The sequence below is a fragment of the Eschscholzia californica genome, unplaced genomic scaffold (genome assembly GCF_041429995.1).
Source record: "Eschscholzia californica isolate CP2 unplaced genomic scaffold, dmEscCali1.0.p SCAF_5, whole genome shotgun sequence".
NCBI classification, from domain to species: domain Eukaryota; kingdom Viridiplantae; phylum Streptophyta; class Magnoliopsida; order Ranunculales; family Papaveraceae; genus Eschscholzia; species Eschscholzia californica.
In genome coordinates, this window is record NW_028238472.1 from 45,308,924 (window position 1) to 45,320,871 (window position 11,948).

General features: G+C 35.0%; 1 protein-coding gene across 1 annotated transcript; it reads left to right on the forward strand.

Annotated features, from left to right (window-relative positions):
• The first annotated feature begins 942 nt into the window (after positions 1–942).
• Positions 943–4,479, forward strand: LOC147539681 (nuclear pore complex protein NUP50A-like). Its single transcript, XM_086642666.1, has 2 exons — positions 943–1,170; positions 2,857–4,479. The coding sequence occupies exon 2, from the start codon at positions 2,928–2,930 to the stop codon at positions 4,191–4,193; it is 1,266 nt and encodes a 421-aa protein (XP_086498792.1). The 5' UTR covers positions 943–1,170; positions 2,857–2,927; the 3' UTR covers positions 4,194–4,479.
• The last annotated feature ends 7,469 nt before the right edge of the window (positions 4,480–11,948 follow it).

Here is an 11,948-nt window from a genome sequence, read left to right on the forward strand (position 1 = left end):
GCTCCGGCGAAGGGGTCCTCACCTTCGCCGGAGCATTAGAGAGAGAGAGAAAGAGAGTAGAAAGGAGGGAGAGAGAGAGAATAAAGAAGAAAGAGAAAGAAGAGAGAGAAAGAAGAAGAAGAAGAAGAGAGAAGAAGAAGAAGAAGAAGAAGAAGAAGAAGAGAAGAAAAAAAAGGTTGCCGGAATTATGCCGTCCGGCGACCATGGCCGGAGAAGATGGTGAGGTGGCAGGGGAGTGATGACGTGGGCAGATTGGTGATGACATGGAGGTGAGAGAAGTGTGTTTGGTATTTTTAAAAGAAATTCTGTTTTGACCCCTAATTTTTTTCTAAACAACTTAAATTTTTTGAGGATCAACCCATTTTTTAAGGGGGTCAAATTTGAATTTCCAAAATCTCTTTTATAAACAAGGGTAATAATGGAAACAAAAAGACTAACCATAAAAGTTGACTGACGGTGTTAAGAAAAGGGGCCATATTTGAATTTACGAAAAAAAGGGACCATAAAGGAAGATGGTCACAAAGTAGGGGGCCAAATAGGAATTAACTCATCCTGAAATGTCAGGAGATTAATACCTATACTTTACTTATACCTTTAATAATGCAAATCAATAAATAATAGATACTTACTCAGGGACCCCCCTGGCCCAAAGTCACCACTTTAAATGATAGATTGCCAACCTGAATCAAGTGTCGATCATGTCACGTTCGGTTTTCAGAGTTGATGGCATAGGAAACCGATGTTTGCGGCTCATCCAAGGAGCCATTGACAACACCTTGCTATTTTAGGCATTTCTATCTTGCATAGAATCCTAACACTCAAATTTCAACCCACCCAAAGGCTGGCCTGGTCCGATGACTCAGACCAGTGGATATGGCACGATGGTACTAGTCTGGAGGCCAATACCGAAAACACAGGTCTAATCTGCCCAGACCCGGATCCGGACCATGCTTTAATTTCGAACAAAGAGTCGGGTACCTTTATCGGGCACAATAGCGGGATTGTTGACGCCGCAACTAATGCCATTCTAGGGAGACAATCCTCTAGGTAAATTAAATGTCCCTCCCCCCCTTTTGTCATTCAACACTTCTACCACTCACTACTAGTAGTTACTCCACCAAACCTAGATAGAGAAGAAACTAATGCCATTCTAAGGAGACAATCCTCTAGGTACGTTCTTCTCTTTAATCTTATTACGTGATTATTTCTTTGATTTGTGAGGTTTTCTTTTTTTTTTGGGATTTAAGGTATCACATCGAAAATATTCTGACTAACCCTAAATTTCTTTGAGCGGTTTGTCACTTTTTAAGTTTTTTTTTTTTTAATTTAATTGTATGATTTGGAGTTGAAATGAGTAACCCATTTCCCTATGTTCCATTCCAATTCGATAACTCTAATAATAATAATAATAATCTGGAAGCTGATTTAGGGAAAATTAAGAACTATTAGGTTTAATGGTGAAAGATAACTTCTTAACATTTCTTCTGTGGATCTCTATTTTAGGTTTGTCTTTCTTTTTGCCTTTTTTTTTTTCTTTTCTTTTAGTTTGAAGCTTTGAAGGAACCTATGTCAATTACTAGAGCCTTTTTTGAAGCTTTGAAGGAAAAAAAATGGTTCTTTTAAACCCTAAACCCTAAAGAGATTATACTCTGAACTTCCAGACAATTTTTCAATTGTTGGCCTCTGTATGCTGCCAAGCCCCATGGGAAGCCATGGGGGTTGACCCAAGTCACCCGACCAATAAACTCGGTGTCTAGCTACTAGCCCAACTCGGGCTAGTCGGCTTGCTCCTCGCTGACTTCATCACTAGCTGAAACGAGGACAAACCCACTAGTTGATTCGGCTAGGTGGCGCTTTATAAGTGACTATGCCGCCTAGTCCCAGATTTCCCTGCATAGGGTATATTACATTCAATTGTGCAAAGTTTCTTAGACTATTTCCTACTCATCAAGTCATTTAAGTAAATACATAATCATAACATTCTTACATGATGTTTTTGAGACTTCAGGAACTAATTCTAGGTCACGAGAGTGTACTTTGACCCACAAAGTTAGTAAGGCCGACTCTCATGATCCTAGTTTTATCCTAACAAGTAACAACTTCACGCTAGAATGGAATGGTGAATTTGAGTCCTACAACCATAGCTAAAACAATGAGTGGTTTAGAGATGGTTTGAAAGACGGTTGAAAATGCTTTTGATTAACATTTGATATATTTATTAGTTGTAGCAGCGTAAAACGTGTCAATACATCTAAGGGTGATGATCTAATCCTCATGTCATCTCATAGGCACTACAGCCCAAGGATACTGAAACCAGACCTACTACGACCATATCTTACACTCATATCCACTCGAAACAGAATAACATTACACACTTACATTTGAAACTAATGTAGGTATCTTTTGTGTTATATTTAGTATTCTATTCCCTTATGCAAGTACCTCTGCTGTATAAACAAATTATTGTTTCTAGTGGTGCCTGGCGGTGTGAATTATTATCTTGAGATGTTTCATATACCTACTAATGTGCCTTAAAACGGATTACTACTTCTTAGGTATTATAAACATAATAATGCTTTACTTATGTTCACTTAATATTTTTGTTCTATCTATTTTTGTGGGTTCCCTTGTCTGGAGGTGGGTGTACAATATTTTCTTGTATTTATATATTTATGTTTTTCGGCTTTGACAACATCAATTATTTTTGGTTGTTCTCGAAAAACAATCCTTTTATGTTAGTCTTTTTTCTTTTCCGACTTACAGTCTTCAGTTTACAGTCTACATCATTTTCATGATAATGGTAGGTCTTTCTGCCTGGAAATCATCTATGATACTTTATGTTTATATTTCCTGCAGATCATAGTAGAACTTTCTTTATCTTTTGAGGAAGGGATTCAGGATCTTTAATTGTCAATATCAAGTTCGTCATGGGGGATGCGGAAAATGAGTTTCACCCTTCTAAAAAGAGGGCTGCTGGGAGGGAAATCTCGCGAGACAACCCTGGTCTTGATGATGATGAGGATACTTCAGGGCAAGAGATTGGAACCTTTAAGCGAGCAAGTGATGAAGTTTTGGCAGCTAGAAGAATTGTTAAAGTTCGTCGACAACCTAACCCACCAGCATCTTCTTCAAACCCTTTCGCCAAGATCAGCTTGATTCCTCCGCCACAGCCTGAGATCAGTACACCATCAACTATTAAGGACGGAAACCATTTACCTGGACAAAAACTAGCAGAAGAAGTGGATAGTGAAAGTCAGAAGGGAATGCCAGAGGCCGGAAATAGTGAAAAAGGGGAGCAATTAGAAAGTAACAGTGGGAAGAAAGTTTCCGACTCTTCTGTCAATGAAGAGAAGAATACAACGATTGCCGAGGAAAGTAATCCCAATGCTACCGATGAAGAAGGAAAGGAGAGCGAAGACAATGGTGAAAAAGGCGAGGAGAGAGAAAACAGCAGTAAAGATGATACAGATTCATCCGGCGCTACACTTCCTTTGAGTTCATTCCAACAAATGTCCAGCACCCAAAATGCATTCACAGGCCTAACTGGAACTGGATTTTCTACTTCCTTCTCTTTCGGGTCGATTCCGAAAGAAGGTTCCGCTTCTGGTGCATCCACTGGGTCACAATTTGGGCTGATGAATGGCAAACCACCTTCTTTTCCTCCTCTCAACTTGGGTAACTCCAACAATGGATTTTCTCTCTTCGGCACTTCATCGACAACTAATGGGACTAAGAATGAGAAAAGCGGTACCCCATCAATGCAGGAGGTTCCGGTCGAGACTGGTGAGGAAAACGAAAAGGCAGTTTTCACAGCTGATGCTGTATTATTCGAATATCTCGACGGTGGGTGGAAGGAACGAGGAAAAGGAGAACTCAAGGTGAATGTTTCAACTACGATCGAGCGAGCTAGACTCATAATGAGAGCCAGAGGTAACTACCGATTAATCTTGAATGCAAGCCTTTACCCAGACATGAAACTCACCAATATGGATAAGAAAGGCATCACTTTTGCTTGCATCAACTCTAGTACTACTGGGGAACAGAAAGACAAGAATGAACTCTCTACTTTCGCTTTGAAATTCAAGGATGCCTCCATTGTTGAAGAATTCTGTGTTGCCGTTACAGAACACAAAGATAAAAAAGCTACAGTTTTGAAGACACCAGATAACTCACCTAAGGCTTCTGATGACTAAGGTGAAAGCAGAAAAAGAAGAAACTGGTTGTTCAAGAAGAATCTGATCTGGGTCGTAGCTACTTAACATTTTCTTTTCTTTTCTTTTTGTTTCTTACAGATAGTGAATTTGAAGGATCTTTTATCATGTTAGAATTACAGAGAGGTCCAATCAGTCGGGAGGTGGGAGGATATATATCTTCAAAGACATTTCTAGTGTTTTGTCACCTTATTGCAACTTTTTTTGTCTGTGTTTTTTGGGTGAAATTTGGATTCAAACAAGAGATATATGTGAAACTAATTTATGATGTCTTGTGATGGTTGATGCAGTATTGTTGAGTTCTTGTTCTTATAAATTTTGTCAGGAAGCTCAAGTGGAATTTTAGTCCAAGTTCTACATTTTTTTCTTGGAATGGGGCACTTTTAATGCTTAGAGAGAGTTGCAGGGAATAACATCCTTGTTGACACGAGTACTTTTTGAAAAGGAGATTTGTTGGGTTTAACACATTATCAATACAACACTCAATTTTAGAAACTCCACGATGATTTTCAAAGTTCTTTTCTACAAACTCCATCCAATGTATATTTCAATTTGAAACTCTTAGACAATGTGCAACATTTTAGAAACGCCGAATGCATGCATCATTTAAGTTTAAGTTTCGTCAATCGCTAGTGGTCTTACTGATTAACATTTTAAATTTTTTTCTTTTTTTTTTAAACCTTAGATCTGGTCTGTTCGTGAACGGAACAGACCAGATCTAAGGTTTTAAATTATTTTTTTTAAAGTTTAAAGATCGCCGGCCGGAAAATTTGCCACCGGCGACCTTCGCGGGAGAAGATGATGAGGTGGCAGAGAGAGAAGATGAGATGGAGGAGAGAAGGTGATGACTAGTTAACGGTGTGCTAACGGTAACTTAAAAAAGGGGCCATATGGAAATATTTGATAAAGTTAGGGGCTAGACAAGAAGCTGGTCACAAAGTTAAGGGCTATTTGAGAAATAACCCAAAAAAAATGATGCTGTATAAGTAAATTAAATAACTTTCGAGATTTATAGTAGAGAAATAAATCGTATATTCTGCTACTATTTTTTTCTTAAATTTTTTTTGTTAGTTGTATATGGTAACGCTAGTGGACACAATAGAGAGTCATCTCCACCGTCCAAAAAGATGTTCGAGACAAATGAAATTGGTCTTTGGTACAGGAAGAACACTACTTATTATAGATAATGCATTAAAGAAGGTCAATTTATATATTCGATGTTCCTTTACCAAATTAGTTTAAGGAGAGCGTTATAAGGATAATTTAATAAACAATTCTAAAATATATGAACTTGAATAAAAAGTAACCGTACATTTAATAATTTATTCATTCTTATAGTTTTTTCTGACATAAAGAAATAAACCGTAATATCAATCAATACTATCAACATCAACAGTAACATCACAAAAACTACATAAGTTTACTATAGTTATCGTCTTAGTTACAAACTCTTAATGATGCCTTAAGATCCCATGAACGAGGAACCACCATTAATGAAGAAGGAAACAACGACCATCATGACAGAAGTTCGACTTAAACGAAAACATCGACTTAAAAGAAGGCATATATAATGGGGATAATATGTCTCTGGTAAAAATGTCTTCTTTTGTAATTTTCTCTATAGTTGAATAGACATTTTAGGATTTTCGGTCGTTTTCTGTTCGAACCCGTAAAAGATTTTCGATAGGATGAAAAAGACTAAAAATTTCGACCAAAGTGGATAAAATGTATTTATTTTTTCAACTATTCTTTACAGTCAAAATACGGCATATTTCACACATTGTGGATGAAATTTGTTTTCATTTTCAGTGGTTTTGGCTGAAATTTTTCACTATTTTCATTAATGAAATTTTTATGCTAAGTTGAAATTTCTTTGGTGTACATGGCGCTTATATATTTTCAGTGGTTTAAAGTTGATCGAGACCCTATAAAAGAGGGACGATTTTGAGATAGTTTGGAAACAAATAAGTTGTATCTCTCCCTGTACTAAAACCATTGTTGTCCCTATCTAATGCACTGTCTTTACTGAATAGTATCCTTCTTATATCAAAGACCATGGATTGGAGGAGAAGATTATTTCTTTTAGGAATCTATGGAGTCACCCGATTTTATTGTGCAATTTCACCAATTAGTAAAATTTAACTATTAAATTTTTATATACATATACATAATATATTTACATATATATCTTTTTTAAGATTTGTCTCTTGTAGTTTAAGATTTAAATGCTCCCCCTTTCAAACAAAACAAAAAAAAAATTTAAATGATCCCCTTTCAACAAAGAAAAAATAAATAAATCTAAAGGCTCCCCTTCCAACAAAAAAGAATTTAAATGCTTCCTTCCACACGTTGCACTTATCAAACTGTGTGTATCTTATAGGTGTTGTTATACTCTTTTTTTATTGAAATAGTCGTTTTGGCCAAATTTCCCTTTTAACAAAACAATATTAACAATAAGTATAAAATAACACAATATATTTCGTAATTATTATTCGGGTAAAAAAATATACAAAGACTAAAATTCCCTTTTATCATTTTGTGTAACTAGTTTTTTGTTGAAGTCTATATAACATTTTCTTGAGGTGTCGGATTTTTACGAAACTTATATACTATTTAGGAAGGATTTTCATGAGCTTTCTAACAAACCACATTCAATACTTTTTTTTTTTTTCAAAATACTCAGATTTCTAACTGTTTTTCTGCAAACTAGGTTTTCAATTCTCGTAAACCGAGTTTGCAAATGTAATTTCAAAATGCGATTGAAAAATATAAATTACAAACTTGATTTGCAAGCTTTCTCGGATTGTAGATCTTACAAACTCGATTTGCAAAATTCGCTTAACAGCTTTTGTAAACTCGATTTGCAAATCGTAAACAAAAAAAACTGAAGTTTCTTCTTCTTCAAATCGGAAAAATTTCTTTTTCATCATCAGATAGAAAACCTCATTAGGGTTTCAGATCTGGTTGTGCATCATCATTAACATCAAAATCAAATTCATCATCAACACCAGATTCATCATCATCATCAATAATGTAGAAAGTGACTCGAATATGGGTTGATATCGAACCCGGTTTACGACCCGCCAACGAATTTTGAACCTGTTAGTAGAGCTGATTACTAAGACAGGACTGGTATGCGAAGCAGGGCTCCGAGGCAGAGCTGGATTGCGAGACCGAGCTGGAATGCGAAGCCGAGCTATGTCGATTATTAGGGTTAGCGTATCCATGTGTATTTCGGATTTCGAAAGAGAGTCGGTGGGGCGGTGGAATTAGGGTTTTAGTGGCTATATAAACTAAAACCATAGGACATATCTGTGTCTCACGAATCTCTTGTGTAACTTGTTCGCTTATTAACCGAACCACCTAAATCTCTTGTGTTCTGTGTGATTGTTCTTTATTTCCTATTGCTTTTCTTGGATTACTTGTTATCGATCATATTAAATCCCAATTGACATAACAAATAAAATTAGGTTTGAATTTTCTAGGGTTGTCACAATTAATATAAGATTAAGACTCTATCTAGTTTACTACTTTCTCTTCCTTCAACCTTAAAAAATGTCTGGAAGGGAAAAATCATCTGCTTCAGGGTCGTGAAGAAAGAATCATTTCGTAGTGACAATGAAGAAGAAGAAGAAAAAATTATCTCATAGTTAGGATTTCATCATCGAAATAACATCAGACTCAACAACAAAGAAGAAGAAGATTCAACAAATAAGTTCTTTTAGATTCAGAAACGAAGAGAAAGAAAACCGCGAAAACTATTTTAAGGGAGGTTTTATAGGCAATGCCCAAACTTGTTAAAGACAAGCTTGCTAAGGGAAATTCCTAAAATGGTTAAAGGCAATGTATGCAAAGGAGGCAACGCCTCAACTTGTGTTTGACTTGACGGCACAATTAACACCGTTAGGTTGTCACCGGTCGGAGATTGTCAGCCGACGAGTCTTCGACCGACGACCATAACAAAAAAATTTATTTTCTTCTTCTTTCTAATTCCTTCTTCTTCCATCTCCTGTGAAGGGGCAAACAGTCGCCGATCGATAATCTCCGGCAGACGATTTTTTTTTTCACTTCCTTCCCCCCTCCTTCTTCTTTCTCCTTCCTTCTTTTGCTTTAGTTTTTTTCTCTCTCTACTTCTATCTCTGCCCCTTCACCGGAGGTCTGGAAAACCAACCAGACCTCCGACAAAGGGTTACCCCTTCGCCAGAAATGCTAGAGAGAGCATAGATAGAAGTAAAGAGAGAAGAAAAGGAAAGAAGAAGGAAGGAGAAAGAAAAAGGAGGAATAAGAAGGATGTGAACAAAAAATAAATTACCGATCGGAGATCACCGACCGACGACTGTTTGCCGAAAGAAGAGAATAAAAGGTGCGTGATACACACCCTCAAATATGGGCATTGCCTTTAACAATAGTTGGTCAACTTCTTTTGACCAAGTCATAGGTGGAGAATATATTGTCTTTAACAAGTTTGGGTATTGCTTATAGAATTCCCTTATTTTAAACTTATCATTATCAATAATATTTTGGTGATTTTTAGTTAATAGAAGGGTTATTTCCCTAATGGCCCACAACTTTGTGACCAGCTTCTCGCCTGGCCCCCTACTTTACGAGAAATATCCATATGACCCCCTTCTGTTATAACACCGTCACTCTCTCTCCTCCATCATGTTTCCTCTCTCTGCCAAGTCATGCCCCATCATCTGTTACGCCACCTCATAACCTTCTCCGGCGAGAGTCGCCGGGCGACTTCAAACCAAAAAAAAAAAAATTTTATTTTTTTTCTCTCTTCCTCTCTCTAAAAAAAAAATTATTTTTTTCTTTCTTCTCTCTCTCTCTAGAACTAACACAGTTCTAGAGAGAGAGAGAGGGGACCTTCAACAGATCTGTTGAAGGTTATGAGGTGGCGTAACAGATGATGTGGCATGACTTGGCAGAGAGAGAAAACATGATGGAGGAGAGAGAGTGACGGTGTTATAACGGAAGGGGTCATATGAGTATTTTTCGTAAAGTAGGGGGCTAGGCGGGAAGCTGGTCACAAAGTTGGGGGCCATTAGGGAAATAACACTTAATAGAAAAAGATATTTTTTTAGTTATTATTAATAACTAGGGTATATCTTGTGCCCTACGACATGAAAAATATCAATCAATTTTGGCGAAATTTCTTTTGTTTCTTTTTTCTTGAATTAGTTATTTTATTGAGAGAGAGATTTCAATTTCTTTGTTTAATCCTTGCAATTTCTTTTGTTTTCATTTTTTCTTAAATTAGTTATTTTATTTCTAAGAAGGACACAATTTTATTAAGAGAGAGATTTCAATTTCTTTTTTTTTTCTAACCTTTGTAATATATATATATATATATATATATATATATATATATTTTTTTTTTTAATCCAGTTTCCTTATTTCTCAAATTAGTTATTTTGTTTCTAAAAAGGACGCGGTTATTTTTTTTAATAGGTTATTTTACTTCTAAGGAGGACTATATCTTAGATTTTGGGAAGAGCTTCTAGACCATATCCATTATTAAAAAAAAATGTTTGTCCCAATAGGTTATTTTAATAAGTTATTTTTTTTAATAGGTTATTTTATTTCTAAGGAGGACTATTTTTTTAATAGTATGATACTAACTCTCCAATTATTAAAAAATATATTAAATGGAAACCTAGATATTTGGATATCATTTTGAACAAGCAATATGATAATTTTAGAAACCTAGATTGTGTAGAGTTTTGAATATATTGTTTCCTAAGACTATTACTAGTATTAGAAAACTAAATCTCCAAATATTAGGAAATACATTACATATAAACCTAAATATAAAAATATCATCTTAATACAAGAAAAATAACAATAATTTTGCAAACCTAAGAGCATCTCCAATGCAAAACTCAATCTTAAAAACTCCGAATGTCATTTAAGATTTTTAGAGTTTTTTCTTAAAAATTCTCTCCAATGCAACACTCTATTTGGATCTCTAAGATAACGTGTCGAGGGTGGAATAGAGATTTCTCAAGAGGACACTCTATTTCTGGAGTGTCCTCTTAAGATATCTCTAATTGTCCAACTCATCAATATTTGATTTTCAACCAATAGAAATCGAGTCTTCTATATTTTCTAAAATAACTTATTATTTATTTACAAAAATAACTATGCCACATAAGTAAATAAGATAAGTTTAGAGTTTTGCATTGGAGACAAAAAATATTGAGGATCTCTATTAACGCCACCAATTAAGGAGTGAGAATCTCAAATGGAACTTGACACATAGGATGAATAGAGATTTTTTTGAGTTTCGCATTGGAGATGCTCTAAACAACTTGTTTCTTAAAACTACTACTTATTAAGGAAACTAAATCTCCAAATATTAGGAAATCTATTACTTTGAAACCATACACACAATATTTGACTGCATCTTAACCATTAATGTTCTGATCTTGACCCTTCAATACTTCTATTAGGTGTTATTTCTTCTTCACTTGAGTGACTCTGGAAAAGCTTATATATAGCACACAACTTATGAGGTTTTTACATCCATTCTTCTATAAGTTTTTTCAAGAACGCATACTCAGTTTATCATTTCCTATTCTCTCTCTAGATTCTTTTCAGTAACATCACTCAATGGAGCGTAGCTTTTATAGATTTTCGGCTGCTACCATTCTGGTTCTCTTGTTGGTTCTTCTGACCTCCACTGGTTGGTTTACTTCTTGTTCATCAATTTCGTTCCCTTAGTTAATTATCATATCTCTTGAACCAACTTCAATTTAAAAACTTATGTTTTCGTTGTACATTTTTGAAAATTTGGTCAAAATTTCTTAGAAATTTTGTTTTGGTGAAAAATGATCACTTACTTTTTTGTAGTCTTCAACTCTCAAAATATTGTTGCTATTTGTAACTGATTGCAATAGGGTTGCAGCTGCTTGAAAAGGAGTAGCAAAAAATTGCAAAAGAGTTGTATAAAATATTGAGTTTTAACAAAATAAAAATATTAGATTATTAACTAAACAAAATATAATTTGTCATTTTTAACATAAAAAAATAAATAAATTCTGTATTCGTTAGTTTTTTGGTTGAAATGTATTTGTTTTGTTTAAATTAAAATGAAAATGATTATAACTTATTTATACTAAACATATTGAGAAAGGTAAATGTCTAAGAATTGAACAGAAAAATGACCCGAGCGATTTCGTTTCTATCGGCCTATTTCCAATAATATTAATATTTTCTTGTTCCATCTTTTGTAGAAGAAATGGGGTTCCGAATGGTGGAGGCGAAGATGTGTGAGACGCCTAGCGAAAAATTCAAGGGAGTATGTACAAATGACAGAAATTGCGCAACCATTTGTAGCACAGAAGGGTTTCCAAAGGGAAGCTGTCAAGGCGTTCGCATGCGTTGCATATGCTCTAGACCTTGTCTTTAAAATGATATCCAATATTAAATTAATAAAACCTAAACCCTAATGGTTACTTTTATGGGGAGAATTATGTATGGGTACTCCAGTTGTAGCACACATATTTTGAAATAATGGTGTTTGGAAAAATTTAAATGATCAATGGAATAGTTTAACATGACTCTCGAACTCCTATATAAACTTGTTTACTAAACTTTGTTTGTTGCTCAAATCACTTGTATGAAAGTCGTGATTGGTCTCCTAGAATAAGCATTTTTTATTTATCTCTAATCTCTTGCACTAATGGCCAATTCAAAATGATATAATGTTATATTCAGTTAATTTTCTCGATT

Excerpts from the sequence above, each read along its gene's own strand:
- LOC147539681 (XM_086642666.1), top strand. The coding sequence starts at position 2,928 with ATGGGGGATGCGGAAAATGAGTTTCACCCTTCTAAAAAGAGGGCTGCT.